This window comes from Mugil cephalus, chromosome 19 (genome assembly GCF_022458985.1).
Source record: "Mugil cephalus isolate CIBA_MC_2020 chromosome 19, CIBA_Mcephalus_1.1, whole genome shotgun sequence".
In the NCBI taxonomy this organism is placed as follows: Eukaryota; Metazoa; Chordata; class Actinopteri; order Mugiliformes; family Mugilidae; genus Mugil; species Mugil cephalus.
The window spans coordinates 7,172,636-7,189,235 of NC_061788.1; the positions used below are offsets into that span (position 1 = coordinate 7,172,636).

The 16,600-nt window shown below is 43.5% G+C and overlaps 1 protein-coding gene across 1 annotated transcript in view; it reads left to right on the forward strand.

The window, feature by feature from the left end:
* loxhd1a (lipoxygenase homology PLAT domains 1a) overlaps positions 1 to 16,352 on the forward strand; it is a 29,694-nt gene extending 13,342 nt beyond the window's left edge. The window contains exons 20-42 of the mRNA XM_047569181.1: positions 32 to 368; positions 496 to 647; positions 1,878 to 2,011; positions 2,282 to 2,430; positions 2,527 to 2,631; positions 2,710 to 2,838; positions 2,924 to 3,091; positions 3,187 to 3,368; positions 3,460 to 3,576; positions 4,621 to 4,783; positions 4,991 to 5,145; positions 5,230 to 5,439; positions 6,495 to 6,624; positions 6,720 to 6,928; positions 7,067 to 7,252; positions 7,905 to 8,032; positions 8,124 to 8,241; positions 10,497 to 10,674; positions 13,572 to 13,757; positions 13,977 to 14,147; positions 14,258 to 14,396; positions 14,682 to 14,837; positions 14,962 to 16,352. Of these exons, the coding sequence (XP_047425137.1) occupies positions 32 to 368; positions 496 to 647; positions 1,878 to 2,011; positions 2,282 to 2,430; positions 2,527 to 2,631; positions 2,710 to 2,838; positions 2,924 to 3,091; positions 3,187 to 3,368; positions 3,460 to 3,576; positions 4,621 to 4,783; positions 4,991 to 5,145; positions 5,230 to 5,439; positions 6,495 to 6,624; positions 6,720 to 6,928; positions 7,067 to 7,252; positions 7,905 to 8,032; positions 8,124 to 8,241; positions 10,497 to 10,674; positions 13,572 to 13,757; positions 13,977 to 14,147; positions 14,258 to 14,396; positions 14,682 to 14,837; positions 14,962 to 15,442 (4,083 nt within the window). The 3' untranslated portion in view covers positions 15,443 to 16,352. The remainder of the gene's footprint in view (positions 1 to 31; positions 369 to 495; positions 648 to 1,877; positions 2,012 to 2,281; positions 2,431 to 2,526; positions 2,632 to 2,709; positions 2,839 to 2,923; positions 3,092 to 3,186; positions 3,369 to 3,459; positions 3,577 to 4,620; positions 4,784 to 4,990; positions 5,146 to 5,229; positions 5,440 to 6,494; positions 6,625 to 6,719; positions 6,929 to 7,066; positions 7,253 to 7,904; positions 8,033 to 8,123; positions 8,242 to 10,496; positions 10,675 to 13,571; positions 13,758 to 13,976; positions 14,148 to 14,257; positions 14,397 to 14,681; positions 14,838 to 14,961) is intronic.
* Positions 16,353 to 16,600: the final 248 nt, after the last annotated feature.

A 16,600-nucleotide genomic window follows, 5' to 3' on the forward strand; every position in this document is an offset into this window, starting at 1 on the left:
GCCTCCTCCCTCCCTCCCTCCTTCATCCCAGATCGAGGCTCTCGACGTCGGCAAGATCTATAAGTTACGCATTTACCACGACGGGAAGGGGATCGGAGACGGCTGGTTCCTGGAGACGGTGGACATCAAGCGGCTGACAATGGCCATGGTGCAGGTTGAGGTGAGGAAAGAGGAGCCGGTCAAAAAAGACAAGAAGAAGGACAAGAAAAAGAAGAAGAAAGAAGAAGAGGAGGAGGTGGAGATAGTTGAGGAGATGCAGGAAGTCGTGGAGACTTTCCATTTCCCTTGCAGCCGCTGGCTGGCCAGGGATGAAGAGGACGGGCAGATTGTGGTCGAGCTGCTGACCGAGGACAATGAAGACCTGGATAGTAAGCAGAGCATGAGTGTAATGCGTTGACATTTCAGTTGTGACATTTGGAAATAATATGAAATAAATTCAAATGGCATCATGTGCTTCATTATTATGCCTCTGTATTTTGCACTGTGTCCTTCCAGTTAACTCATATGAAGTCCACGTGTTCACTGGGACGATGTGGGGGGCGGGGACGGACGCCAAAGTGTACATCAACATCTACGGGGAGATGGGCGACACCGGGGAACGGCATCTCAGAAAGTCCAACAACCTTAACAAATTTGAAAAGGGCCGGGTAAGTTGAACTCCGAGCTGAGTCTGGTAACTGCTAATTCAAACATTTCTGTGTAGCATTTTGAGAATGCTGCACATTAGTTCTTTCCAAGAGTTTAAAGAGAAGCATTATGGTATGAATTTTGATTTCTTTGATTGCACAGCGTTGGGAACGTTGTGCCACGAGACACTGTTTCAGATCGGACCATTTTTAATGTAGCTCTTCTAAACACGCATGGTGCGACTGTGTCACTGTGAGGCGTGGTGAAGATAGAAAGGTCAGAAAAAAAAGAAGCAGTAGAACGAGAAGACTAGTGCCAAATAAAAAGGTGTCTTGTCTGTTGTTTGAGTTTTTTTTTTCTGGGAACAGTGCCCGTATTAGATGACCTGTCCCCTGGCTAAAGCTGTCTCCAATTTTAGCTTTATGAATGAGATGAGAAATGTTGCGCACAGACTACAGTTATTACGGTAGCCGGTCGCGCTGCTACTGACATTACAGACATATCAGTTTAAATATGTATAGTATATAAAGTGTGGGATTATTCTACAATATTACAGTAAAATAATCCATCCTTAGTCATTCTACTGGATTAATTCCTCTCTCAACCAGTTAAAAATGCTGTGAACACGTTATTATGCATGAAAAAAATACCGTGATATACGTGATACTGTCAGAATTTTGAAAAACACCATGATATACATTTTTGGTCATACCGCCCTAATCCTGTTAGTTTAATACTTTCAAAAACCACAAAATTAATATTGATCTTTGTTTTGTTTTATTTTTTGCCGAAAAAGTAGCGTCTCTGCTTCTTAACTGTGGCTACACAACTCCAGGAAACCACTGCATTCAGCCAAAAACTAGTTCCCTCTTTAAAGGGATTATGTGGTAGTTGGAATTTTTACACTTTGTCTTTTGTGTAAATCAACACATAAGATACAGCATTCCAGTTACACTTCATGTCATGATGTAGAGGGTCAAAATATTTCTCTTCCACCCTGATAAAACAAACATGCCGCTTCCTCCGATTCTCTCCAGTCGTTTTTCTTCATCATAATGAGTTGTTTCAGTCTGGTTACACTGTCAAGATGGTTATCTCTGATACCGTTTTCCTCACTAAGTCTCTTGTCAAACAGCTGCAGGATCCCAAGAGCCTCGCGGGTTAAATGGAGAACAAATAAATAAGTAATGAGGTCCTCATGGACCGCTAACCCGTTACATTTCTTGGTCCTTTATGTGTGTGTGACTCAGGAAGATGTTTTCGACATAACGGCGGTCGACCTGGGGGTCCTGAAGAAGCTTAGGATCCGACATGACAATACCCAGGCCAGCGCTGGGTGGTTTCTGGACAGAGTGGAGATCGTGGACAACAAAGATGACACCACGTAAGTCAGGAACGTGAGCGCGAGGATCCGTCATCTCTGCACATTTAATTATTTTTACGTTACTTGCAAATCCTACGTTAATTGGTAGACATTTACACTTTGTTGAGTGTCTCCACAAAACAGCATCCTCCTGTGTGAGCCTGTGCTCATAAGATGTTTGTAGAGCTCCACTGTGTGGCGTGAAATGGTACTTTGAAATATTCAGGCTTGGATTTGGTGACAGGATCATTTAACAGTCATATTCATGTGGCATGTATTGTGTTGTTTCAGGTACTTTTTTCCCTGTAAACGCTGGCTGGCTGTCGATGAAGACGATGGGCAGCTTGCCAGGGAGCTGGTCCCCGTGGACGAGGCCTTCATGAGGAAGGGGGATGATGACGAAGAAGACTCCGAGGCTACTCTTGGTCTGGAACAGAAAGGTGTGAAAAAGCATTATGGCTCACAAGGTTGCAGTGAGGTATCATTAAAAAGTAAAATTGTTTATCTCACTATGGTATTCGTTTCTCTCATTGTAGCCATGTCAACAACATACACAGTGAGGATAAAAACAGGTGACAAGAAGTATGGAGGAACAGATGCTAATGTCTTCATGACCCTGTATGGCACCAAGGATGACACAGGTGAGACATTTATATACTTTGTTATGTTTATCTGCATGTCTCTTTAAATAATTAAACTGTGTGTCCTGTGCATCTAAGGGATAATTAACCTGAAGGCTTCAAAGAACCATAAGAACAAGTTCGAGCGGGGCATGATTGATGAGTTCACTGTGGAAGCTGTGGACATCGGACCCTTGAAGAAGCTGCGTATTGGACACGACAACCGTGGTACATTAAGACGTTAAGCGTGTGGCCGTGCTGTTTATGATCACTGTACAGAATACGCCCACACATGTGGTCGCTGCTCTTTCAGGAGGAGGCTCGGCGGGTTGGTTCCTTGACTGGGTGGAGATCGATGCCCAGTCCCTGGGACAGAAACTCCGCTTCCCCTGCGGCCGTTGGCTGGATAAGGGCGAGGATGACGGAGCCATCGTCAGGGATCTTTTCCCTAATCCTCTTCAGACAGAGTTTTACACACCATGTAATTCACAGAGTTACTACATTTTACTTATTTTATTATTTTTATATTTCATACATGTGATCAAAATGAATGGGATTTGCCTACATCTTCTACAGATGTACCTTATGAGATTAAAATCTTCACGAGTGACGTGTTTGGAGCCGGCACAGATGCGGATGTCTTCATCGTCCTGTACGGGAGAGATGCCGTGTGCACCACGCAGAAGAGCCTGTGCGTCAACGCGAGGGAAAGGAGAATGTACTTCGAGAGAGGAGCTGAGGACATGTTTATTGTGGAGGTAAAGAAATGCTGTGAAGTCAAAATTATGTTTCTGCATCTGCAGCGGAGGAAAGAAATAATGAGTGCAACGCTTTCCACTTTCTGCGCAGCTGGAAGATGTGGGGGATGTGATTGAGAAGATCCGTATCGGCCACGACAACCGTGGCGTGAACCCAGGCTGGCATCTGGACAGGGTGGAGATCCGACGTCTGCTCAGGAAGGGAAAGGTACCGTTTATGAAACAAAAAATATATTATTTCAAGTTAAAGACACAATTCAGAGACTGACACCTTATGTGCAAGTAGTGTATGTGCATTGTAATGTGCATAAGCCAAGGTGGAGTGACTTATTCCTGATAGATAGATAACTTGTCTGACCCATCTCTTCCAAACCTAACAGATGTGTATAAATAGAAATAAAAAGCAAAATAAAAAAAATCAAATGATTCTAACTTTATGGGGAGCGGTGTATTTTTAAAGGTACTGAAATATATCCCAATGCATTTTGTAAGGTGACCACATGAAAAGTCTTAACATGTAAGTAACTGAAACTGTTAGAGTTACAGTACGATATTCAAATGTAAATTGCATTGAAGTAGAATACGGGTTGCAAACATACGGCCCGTGGGCCAAAGGAGGCCCACCAGAGGGTCCAATCTGGCCAGCAGCTTGACAGGAAGTGTGGACGTTACAGAGACTGCAATTTTTTCTGCGAAAATTACTGCTATCCCTGTTTTCTCCTCTGCATCAGCAGGTGAAGTGGACAGAACACGAATTGTGCCCAAATTGCATTTATTTTTCTTAAGAAATTTGATTGTTTAAACATTCTCCTAAATCTCCTGTTCTTCTTCTCCACTAAAACGAATGGGGAAAAAAATATAGAGTTGTCTTAACTCTATATTATTATGCAATTCTGTTACTGGTGCATCCAAAATGCCAGATGTCACCATAACATGAAAACTGTGTCATCTCAGAAACCCCACAAACTGATCACACATATGTATCTCAGTAAATTAATTCTTAAAACAGTCCTAACACTTGATATCAAGGACCAAATTTGTATTCACCTGGATCTCACTCACCTCCTCTGGTAACCAAACAATTCTATTTTTGGTCAGTAGGTGGAGATGTTCTCCTCACAGACAGATGAGAGCACTGTCAGCACTTGTGGATGCCACAAACTTGAGTGAGGGCTCAGACAAACCCGATTCGCCTCTGAGTCACAAACTCCCAGATTGAATTAGAAGATTTAAATAGTCTTCCCCTTTGCAGGGTTCAGAGACCGTCATCTTCCCCTGTGAGTGCTGGCTCGCCAAGTCCGAGGACGACGGAGAAACCGTGAGAGAGCTGGTTCCCTCTGACATCATCACTGAGAAACTTTCACGCGATGGAAGTCTGAAAGTGACGGAAGTGGAGGTGGAGGACGCCCTAGAAAGTATGTTCACACAGCCGTAATATTTGAAATATTTGCCTCCTTTTAGTTTGCTTCCGTTTTCTGCCTTTCTGGACATTAATGTGGAAAGCAGTGGCCATGTCCAGAGTCTGTGTTATGACAGTAGCATTAAACATAGATGGAAAATAGTTTTCTTGCCGCAAACCAATTCCATTTGCGCTCTGTCTGTGATCAATCTCCCCACTGCAGTTCATACATACAAAGTGTCAGTGATGACGGGTGACGTGTACGGAGCCGGCACCGACGCCAACGTCTTCCTCACAATTTACGGTGACCAGGGGGACACTGGGGAGAGGAAACTGAGCAAGTCGGAGACAAATAGCAACAAGTTTGAACGAGGGGCGGTGAGAAATAATGCGTTTTGTGACCTTTCATCTCCATTATTGAGAAAAACTATTTTTTACGAGACATCTCTTTTTTTCTTCCAGGTGGATAAGTTCACCATAGAGGCGGTCGACCTGGGTCAGGTTTTCAAAATAAAAATCCGCCATGACAACAGTCTGGTGAGTGCCGACTGGTACTTGGACCAGGTGGAGGTGCTTGACATCGATACAGAGGAGGTCTTCCTCTTCTTATGTGAACGTTGGCTCTCCAGGAAGAGGGAGGACAGACGCATTGAGAGAGTCTTTTATGTCAAGGTAACACGAATGGCCCTGAAAGAAGTGACACGAAATGCCCTTAATCATGTACAATATAAAAAAAAATACAATTTATTTGGAGATAAAAAATGTATTATACTCAAAAACTAAAAACATAACTATAAACCATAAGTAAGTCAAGTATTGAAAAAATGAATGAATCTTTTCACACATTTCTTTACAATCCATCTCATAAATAGAAGTTTAGTCTGGAACACAATGGTGAACCTACTTACTACGTTACTATCAGTGTTACCGTGCACTGAAAGATCTACAAAATGTTTTAAAGGGAGTGCCTAAGACTGAAATTCATCATATATATATATATATATATATTCACACACACACACACACACACATATATATATATATATATGAAGAAGAATAAAAGTTATAAGACCTCTTTACATTGGAAAGCAAGCAAGAATTAAAGTGCCACCAAAATGAACCTGCTAGCATCTACCTGACTTTTTGAGGTTTTGAGTGAAAGTAAATGGATGTTTTTTTTTGCAATTATTTGGAGATTTTAACCTGAACCTGTAATATATGAAATATATAGGAGGTAGATTTTTTTTTTTCATCATGCACTTTGACAAAAAAAGCTGAAATTTCAAGAAAAAAGTCAACATTTCGAGAAAAAAGTCAAAAGTAGAAAGTAGAGCTTTAAACTGGCATCTGTACTCATGGTGAATGTGAGGTCTTTGGTAGGATGGATGAGCTGTGCGCGTTGCCGCCATGAGCAGTGTTTGTGTTTGCGACTTACCGAACCACAGTGCGTCTATTCTCGAAATTTCAATATTTTTCTCAAAGCGCATGATGAAAAAAAATCTCCCTCAACTTTTTTTTTTGTCATGAGTGACCCTAATACTCTTCCATGCCATCTCTACCTACTGTATATGCTATTTGTAGTTTGGATGGCTTCCCCCTTTAACTACAATAGTCTCATTGCTTTATTTTGTGTATTGTTGCCAGAGTAACTGAAGTTAATGAGTATGTATTGTACTGACAGCCCAACCTTGCAAACAATATCCACAAGACTGATTGTGTTCTTCCAGGGTTATGAAGGAGTTAGAGAAAGCATAAACAGTAAAAAGAACTCTGCCTTGATGCTGGAGAGCGTCGACAATAACATGAACAAAAAGAACAAGAAGAAAAAGGATGAGGAGGAAGAAGATGAGCTCCCAAGTGAGAATTATTAATTCACTTCTCCGTGTTATATAGATTACATAGTCTCATGCTCAGATGAATATAAATAATAAATCATTTCCTTTCCTCTGCAGCCATACCGTACCACGTTACCCTTTCCACTGGACTGGACCGTGATGCGGGCACCACCAGCAGGGCTTACGTGATCATCGTCGGCGCCAATCACACCCAGACAGAGAGGCTGTGGCTGGACCTGCCGGACGAGAAGAATGGCTTCAAGGCCGGCTCTCTGGAGAGCTTTGAGTCTCACGGTTCGGATGTGGGGGAGATCAAAAAGGTTGAGGTGAGTGAGGGGTGAAGCTTTTAAAGTTGCACTCAGAATCGTGCACTTTCATGCATCCACACACGCACAGACACACACACACACGGAGAAAAATACACCCACGTCGCCTGAAGAGATTGTTTCTCTCCTTCCCTGCAGCTCGGTCATGATGGGGCCACTCCGGAGAGCTGCTGGCTGGTTGATGAGCTCGCTGTTGCTGTGCCAACCAAAGGGGTCAAATATATCTTTGCTTGCAAGTGCTGGCTGGCCAAAGATCGAGGAGACGGGTTAACTGCTAGAGTATTCAATGTGCTGGACGCAGAAGCCATTTCTATCTCTCAGAAGGTATTTAACCCTTTGACTTCCGCACCCAGAAGTACAATTACATTAACTGAGTATTTTGACATATCATTACTAAAATGTTCACACGATCGTACAGATTCATACAATATAAATACTGAGCGATAGTCATCTGTTCTAAAAGCGCTATGTCTCAGGTATAAAAGCCACAGCTTAGATATTTCACACATGAGCAAATATGCATATCTTACCAATTGAATGACAAGCAACGGTTAGAAAATGGGTACAAAATGAGAAGTAAAGCATTTTATTGTCTAGTACACAAAAAAAAGATCAACCGTGTTGTTACAATGTGGCCAAGGGTTAAATGTGGACAAGCTGACGTAAGTTGGTAATGTTTCCATTTCGCTATAACAATAGAATCAAATCTAAATATAAAGCCTCATGCACAAGTTTGTGGTACAGATTGATTCAGTCACAGTAGATTCATTCATAAATTCTTGTGAGAAAGTGTTTGACACCATTATATTAGATTATGTATTTGATCTCAAGACATAGTATTGTACTGTTTTTGTACCAAATACTTTTTTATGGACCAACCTTGTGCTTAAAGCTAAACATTAGCCCCATGCTAGATTCAAAACTAATACCAATCTTTCGAGATGGCTGCATTGATGTCTAATCTTTCCGTTGGCAGGTCATTTACGAGGTGACGGTGGTGACAGGAGACGTTCAGAACGCCGGAACAGACACGATGATCTTCATGTCTGTGTTCGGGGCCAACGGCAGCACGGAGGAGATGCCGCTGCAGAAGAACGAGGACAGGTATCTGACTGATCTCACACGTAAAGCACGGGCTGGATTTAATGACGCACACGGTTGTAAACGCTGCTGTTTTATGGGGGGTGAACGACAGGTTTGAGCGCGGTCAGGAGGACACTTTCAACATGGAGATCGATGACATTGCCCCGCTGAGGAAAATGAGGCTGCGCATCGACGGTTCGGGCAGCCGGCCCGACTGGTTTCTTGACCAGGTCAGCTCAGATTACACAACCAAGCACCGAGGCAGACAGACGTATAGATTCAGGAGGTGTTTACCTTTTAAAATGTGTAGTGTAAAAAGCAGATTTTTATTTTTTTTTATTCTCATCAAGGAATAAATGGTTTTAAAAAAGCACATCTCATCCATAAAACCTTTAAAAAAACAAACAGACAGTATAAAAAGCAGTGTAATAATTGCTAGCTTCTTCCAAAATCAATAGTACAAAGCAGTCACAGCTTTTTTTCTTTTTTTTTTTTTATCCTGGCACTGTATGCTGTAGGTCACAGGATCATTCAATCTATTATATCACACAGACAAATACACACACACGTCTATCCTCGCCAGGAGAATGGTCAATGATTCATCCACCCACCCACACGCACACACACACACACACACACACACACACACACACACACACACACTCACACACACACACACACTCACACTTGCACAGCAGGTCCCAGATCTCATGGAGAGAGCATATTGACCCATTTTATTCACCATGCACACACTCTTACAGAGAACATTACATTTTATATACTGCATGCTTTAAAGGGAGTCCTGCAAAACAGTCACATACACCAATCAGCCACAACATTAAAACCACTTACAGGACAACTTTAAGCATCTTAAGACAATTCAGAGTCACAATTTTGGACCTGGCATTCATTCGTGTGGATGGTACTTAGACACGTGGCACCCACCTAGACCAGACCAGACACTACCCTAGTGGGATGCAGCCTGACACAGTTAAGGACCCAAATTCCCTAGATCCCAAACAAGCCTGATCCATAGAGACCCATCTTCTCCACCCAGAAGACCCCCATTAACAACATCCTGTTACCAGAGACCGTAGACACCCTTGAAAGGCCCATGTCCATTCTCTGATGGGTCACAACTGTTTTGGAGGCACAAGGGAGACCTATACAATATTAGGAATAGGAATTAGGAATAACATAATGTTATCCCTGATCGGTGTACATTCCCGCGATGTAATCAACCATATCAACATACCATACTGGAAATGTTTATGTCCTTTTTCCCCGTAAGGACAACGTCAGTGCACACCTCCAGATTTAGGCTCACGCTTTGATAAAATACATTTCTTATGCAAGTGTCTTCACCTGTGAAGACGCCGCGCCCGCAGAGTTGAGTAGCAGAGCGCTCAGGAACAACACCAAGCCCTGTCCCTCCGCGCCTGGGAGTCGGCGGCTGTGAACGTTTCCTTGACCTGCACAGGGCCTTGTGTGTTCGGCATCACAAGCAGATGTGCCGCCTTTACAGCTTGCCGGGTCTATGTATTGACATGGATGCCACAGTGCATCAGGAGAACTGTCAGCATAGTAATGCGCCCAAATAAATATGCAGAATGTGTGTTGGGGCGGGGGGGGCTAAGAGAAGTGTTGTAGCCTGAGCCGAGCCTTTGTCTTGTGTAGAGGAGGGTTTCCCCAGGACGAGTGACCAGACGGCACGAGAGAGGTTTATATGCACCAGCAACACATTAGTGATCTATCCGCTAATGTTATTAATGTAGCGTATGAGTCAGCGCTTATTAATATCTGAAGAGGAGGCTTCTCGTGCTCTGATCCTGGTAATCGGCTGCTTGGTATCTGAAGCATCTATTCAATGTATTATCAGAACCAGATCCCTGAGTTTCATGGCTTCATCCTGCTCATTTCTTTTTCTTTTTTTTTTTTGCACCTAAAATAAAATAAAGCAATTTCTTTTCACGCACAGAATGAGCCATCTATTAAACACACACAAAATGTATTAAGTAGTTTTCAGTACAAACTGGTGTACAGCATATTAACTGCAGTATTTACAGCCTATACCAGGTAATTATCAGCAACAAACAGACAAGAACAACTCGACAGGGAAACGGCTTTGTCCACATTAATCATTTGATTTTCCTTCAAAACTAAACCCTTAGCGCTGGTAATGAAGGACCTGCATGTATTTGACTTGATAGCATCTGTCCCCTGATAGCATATGGCAAAAACCCTTCACATTAACCATTTATGCTGCATGAATTTAACTAAATATATCCACTTGCAAGTTTTCTTTTCATGCATTCAGATTTCTGAATGAGATGTTAATTGATTTAGCAGAATTTTAATGGTTTTTAACTAGTGCCACAATCAGGATAAAGGATCTACATCAAAGTAATTGATGATCTTAAATCTAAGTTAGAAAGGGCTTTTTTATCTTGATAAGACATTTGAAAAGCGAACCCTGTGCATCCAGGTGATCATGCGTAACCTGACGACAGAGGAGGTGTCCGTGTTCACTTACGAGGAGTGGCTGTCCAGGACGCGCGGGCCCAAGAGGACCATGATCTGTGAGATGGCTGCCGTGGTGGACGAGGAGGTGATGGTGGAGCTCACCACCTACATCATCCAGGTCAAGACGAGTGATATCGCAGGTGAGTCCTCGACAGGGTGAACCTCTGAGATTTTGCATTTTTTTAACCTTTTTTTTTACTTTACTTTAAATCAGGGGTCTTCAATCAGGCCAAGGACGCCCAAACTGATGGAGAGATTAAATAGGGACCCCCCCCACCTACTATATGTGTTCTATATTACACTCAGCCTAGTGCTAGTGCTTTATAAATATATAATCTTATTATCATTTTGCATTCAATATTGTGCTAGTCAAATAGTGGCCGTGCAACTGCCAGAAACATAAACATAACTACATGACATAGCTAAACATAGCTAAATTACTTAAACATAGTGAAATAATTGACAGTTCCAGGATTTAACTTTAAACGGAGCTAATTTTGGCCTCAGTAGTTGGCTGATGGGAGTGAGCTGCGCTGTTAGCTTCTCTTCTGCTAATATTTCATCTGGGGACTGAAGAGGCTCTCGACCAATTGTGGGGAACCTGATAGAATTGGCGTGTAATATGCGGCCTCATGATTGGCTCAGCAGCGATAGGGGCGGAGCCTACTGTGTACAGGAAGCTTAGATTGACAGGTCCCTGCTAGGGTGGCGCTGTGTGAAACGGTGCTTCCGTATCGTTTACTGAAAAATAACGTGTTCTGCCTCCTTTTATCTCTTTACTGAAATGTGTTGGATTCACGTTAAAGTGTATTTAAAGACATTTAAATGTGTGGGGGAAAATTAAAAAAAAAAGTCTATCAATCAAAGATTTTGCGACCCAAATGCAGTACCTCAGCGGACGCCCTAGGGGCCACGGACCCCCTGTTGAAGACCTATGCTTTAAAACAAAGAGTTTATTGTTGCAGTTTTTAATCACAGGGCACATATTTGTGTTTGTTGTGGCCACATCTACCATTTAATTGTTTTTCCTTTTATGTGACTGAATATGTGACATTACACAAAGGAGTTTTTATTTCGGCTTTCCTCCCCGTCTAGAAGCTATTGATCTAAAGAGCTAAATTTGAAACAGAATAACGTCACAATCGTTGAAGACCGATCTTTGGGGAACACCTTTTAAGTTAACATTTGGATCAGACCTGTGAAGCAAAGCCGCTGAGAGGTTCGGGGTCTGTCAACAGATGAGTCCACTTATCAAGAATACCTGCGTTATCCATTCACGGCGCCTTTCATCCCTGGGTCAGTGTCAGGTCAGATCCTGGGGTGATTGGCTGAGCAGAGCGACTCCTCTTTCATCGGAAACATCCTTCAGCTCTTCCTCGGGGATCCCGAAGGTCTCCGTGGGCACCAGAGACATTTCATCCGTCAAGTGTCACATCATCTCTTAGCTGCTCGTTTTCAAAAAGACATCCCCCTGACAATATCCTGCAATATCCACCATATGAGCACTTGAAGCTGGCTTTATACCGAGGAACCCTACGATCAGTGAATGTCTATGACTATTTTATGTGTATGTCACCCCATGCTTTCAATCATACAGAGTTCAAGGCTGAGCTAAATACTTTGTATAGATGCTCGTCCTCGTTCGACCTGTCCTTGTGCGGCGGTTTGTGTCTTCCAGGAAGAATGCAGGTTGACTCATTCACGTTCGACTCCCATGTGATAAAGGCAGAAACCCTTCACTCGAGGCCCCCTTCGCGCTACTGCTGCATCTTTTCCTCATGCTCTAATTTGTACAGCTCAGTTGTGCTGCTGATCAATACGATAAGCGTGGCGAGAAAAGTCTGAACCGACTTCAAAGGAGTGCTCTCCGCTCCTGGCGGTTACTGGAAGCTAAGACGTGGCTCTGCACCAACGCAGAGGCTCTGGGAGGAATAATGAGCTGATAGAAACACACACACACACACACACACAAACGTAAAGCTATGTTACATATGCAGCGCTGTACATGAGATAATAGCCTCCGCTGGGATCTCGTAAGATGATTCATGTATTGTGTGAAGAAGCACTGAAAATCAAGCGTGTGCATGAGTATACATTAATCAGCTTCTTAATATTGTGTAGGTGTTCCGATGTGACTCATCAGAGGATGGACATGGGCCTTCTGAGGGTGTCCTGTGTTGTTAATGGGGGGCCTTTGGGTCCTATGGGTTGAGGGGAGCGTCCTCTGTGGATCATCCCATGATTTGGAGGCCAGTTCAACACCTTGTGCATGTTTTTTTTTTAGTTGTTCCTAAACTGTTTTGCAGGCTGCATCCTGCTGGGGATCATTGCTACAGAGTGGGAGGACCTCGTTTAGGTGCACGTCTAAGTAACATCCACACAAATGCCAGGTCCAAAAGTTTTCCCTAATAGTAAGAATATTAAATGGTCACAAGGTGGTCAATGTTATTTACATAATGTTATGCCTGATCAGTGTATGTTAAGGGAAACCAAAAGCATCAAAGCATCACCAAAAGCAGCATAAAACAGTTGTGAACAGGGACACTGGAAACATGCTGCAGTCTGAGTGAGGTTTGTGCTCACATTCTCTCAGTATCTTAACCGACTGTAATAAAATATTAAAGCGCAGGGGGATTAGAGATGTGTCATCTGAGTCAGAGAACTCAGCCCTCCTTGCTCGTCCGTGTGCTCGGCTCGGTAGTGTTACTGGTTGTTTTGTGTCTTCGCAGTCTCGGTATTTACCGGCAATTCAGCAGCTTTCCCCGCAATAATTGCAATGGATGTAGATATAAAACAAGTTTATGCTTATGTATAGTAACGAGCACTGTCTAAAACTGTTCACAGGCGAGTGCTTCCAGCCAGAGTAAGATGGCAAATACAATTACAACTGGTATTTTGTACTAAATATCATCTGGGGCACTAGTTCTAGCTCTACTCTAACTTGAATCTAAGCTCCGCAGCTCCAGAAGTCTTAGCTGTAAAATAAAAATCGGACAGGACATTAGTTCAAACTGACGACTCTCTCCTGCCTCCTCAGCGGCAGGCACCGATGCCAACGTCTGGATCATCATTTTCGGAGAGAACGGAGACACGGGGACGCTGGCGCTGAAGGAGAGCAGCAAGTCCAACAAGTTCGAACGCAAGCAGGTGGACATGTTTCGCTTCTCTGACATCCTCAGCCTGGGAGATCTCTCTAAAGTCCGAGTGTGGCACGACAACTCAGGTCAGCTCTAGAAAACTCTCGCAACACACACAGGGCTACGTAAACTCTCCATTTTCTCTATCGTTCAAAAAAATGAATCTGGAGACCCACCTATTGAGATGTTTGCTCCTGTCCAACAGCATTACTAGAAAGCTGAAGCAGTAATTCAGATTTTCACTCTTCATACTCCTGCATCACTTTCACTTACTGTCTTTTCCCCCCCTGATCTCATTACGCCAGGTCCTGCTCCGGGATGGCACTTGGAGTACATCGATGTGAAGGACGAGCTCATGGACAAAACATTTCGTTTCCCTTGTGACCGCTGGCTCGCCAAGAATGATGATGATGGACAGATAATGAGGGAGCTGGCCTGCGCTAACAATGACTACCTAGACCTCAATGAGAAGACCAGTAAGGCCAAATGTTCCCTTTCATTTTTGCTTCGAGGAATTTTACATATTGTTTTGGAAAAGATCCCGAGACGTTTCACCTTCAGCGTTTCTGTGTTTTTTACCCCAAAGAGTACGAAATTTGTATCACAACCGGAGACACGGATGAAGCAGAAACCAAAGAAAACGCATGGATCGTACTCGAGGGAAGGAAGGGCCGATCAAAAGAGTTTGTGATGGAGAACTCTTCAAAAAAGAAGAGATTCTTGCGGTAGGTACTTGTTGAAAGATTAACTCAATCAGCAGCAACTTGTTTGCATGAAAACGCTCGGAGAGAAATGTGCTTTCTCTACCCTCCAGTCCTCCCTTCGCACTCATTATGATAATCCCACTAGCACCACGTACTTGAGCCCAGACCGGCACAGCACTTCAGTATCATGTCATTACAGCGTTGTGTTAAAAATTCATTCTGACACAGTACAAAAGAATTTGAATGAAGTCTGTGAGCTAGTTTAAGAGAACAGAGACTCACTCCAGCATGATCTTCTCTTCTCAGGGGAAATGTCGACAGGTTTGAGTTTTCATCCAAAAACCTGGGGGATATCGCTGGTATCTGCTTGGGTCACACACCCAAGGATGGAAAGAAAGTGAAGGGGGAGGTTTTCTGGCATGTGGAGGAGGTGGTTGTAACTGAAAGAGAACTGGGAAACAAGTAAGACCCTGGCTATCTATAAGTGACTCATAGGAGCCACTGACTATTTTTACCATATTCAGTGTAACCACTGGTGTTTACAGATAAATCAGATTCTCCTCTTCTGTTATTCCCTCATTTCCAGATACATCTTCAGCTGCAATGCCTTCGTCCCTCTCTCTCCAAAGAGAGACGAGTTCTTGACCTTTGAGTGCACAAAGTCCATCGAGAGCTTCGCCAGCAAAGCTCGCAGCCTGGTGCCGGTCAAATACGAGATCATCGTCATCACCGGCGACGAGAAAGGAGCCGGCACGGACGCCAACGTTTTCATCACCATCCACGGCGTCAACGGGGACTCGGGCCGTCGGCAACTCCGGCAGAGGTTTCGCAACCTCTTCGAACGCGAGCAGACCGACCGCTTCGTGATGGAGATGCTGGACATGGGAGAGCTGCAGAAGGTCCGGGTGGAGCACGACAACTCCGGCCTCAGCCCCGGCTGGCTGCTGGACCGCGTGGAAGTCACCAACACGGCCAATGGCGTCACCACCATCTTTCTCTGCGGGAAGTGGCTGGACACGAATAGGGCCGACGGGAAGATCGCCAGGGTCCTCTACCCGAAATACTGACGATGAAAACATTTCAGGCACAAGGATCTCCCTTCAAGTTTAAAAGCAATGACCAAAGAGATTCTGTTTTATATCTCAGGAACTGAGACAGATTTTTATAGTCACAGTTTTTTTTTTATTCTATTATATTCAACAAATATCCTGCAAAGAAGTACTGTGACAACAATAATTTTCGTCAGGAAAAAAAAGAAATGTGCCATTCTTTTTAAATTTTACATGTTAGGGATGGTTTGTTCTGTCGTTTTGTTATAATGGAGGTTTTATAAAAGATTAAACTCTTTTGTAATACTAAGAACTGCTTGACTCACCTCAGGTTCAAAATAAGAACATTACTGTGAATAAATGTGACAACCCTACAAATCACATTCTGCAGGAGCATTTTAGCATCTTTTAGCTGAATCATCGTAGCTGCTGTTCACTCGCGCCAAGCAGCTGTTTTAGTGAAGATTAAAACAGTTTGCACCCCGTCCCGCACCAAATGCCAACAGAGAGACAAAGTTAGCAACCAGATGCACGAGTGCTTAGCAGATCTTAAACTATTCCAAATGGAAAGTGATAATTGGGTATTTAACAAGTGACAAAACAATGCAAAGACTGCCCTGTCTCTTTACAAAGCTGTTCGCCTTAACCAATTTATGAGGAGATTATACACCAATCAGCCTTAGCGTTAACCGCCTGCCTCGTATGGGTTCCCCCCTCTCCTGCCAAAAAAGCCCTGGCTCTTTGAGGCATGGACTCCACTAGACCTCTGAAAGTGTGCTGTGGTATCTGGTACCAAGACATTAGCAGCAGATCCTTTAAGTCCTGCAAGCTGTGAGGTGGAGCGTGTTTGTCCAGCACATCCCACGGATGCTCGATTGAATCCAGATCAGAGGTTTTTGGAGGCCAAGTTAACTCCTTGAACTTGTTGCTGTGCTTCTTAAATCACAGCTTAATTGAACTATGCTCGAAATTCTACTTTGTGATTGCGGTCCTTGTCCCAATTTACATGCAGCGGAGAAAAACGAATAACTGACGAGAACCTGTCCTCCTCCTCCACACTAGGTGGCGATATGTGTCATTTTAGCAGGTTAATATGGGCCTGTTTCCGTCTGACCTATTATGTCATATAATAAACGACTGGAGCCGTTAATTTCAAACAACAACAAGATGGATAAT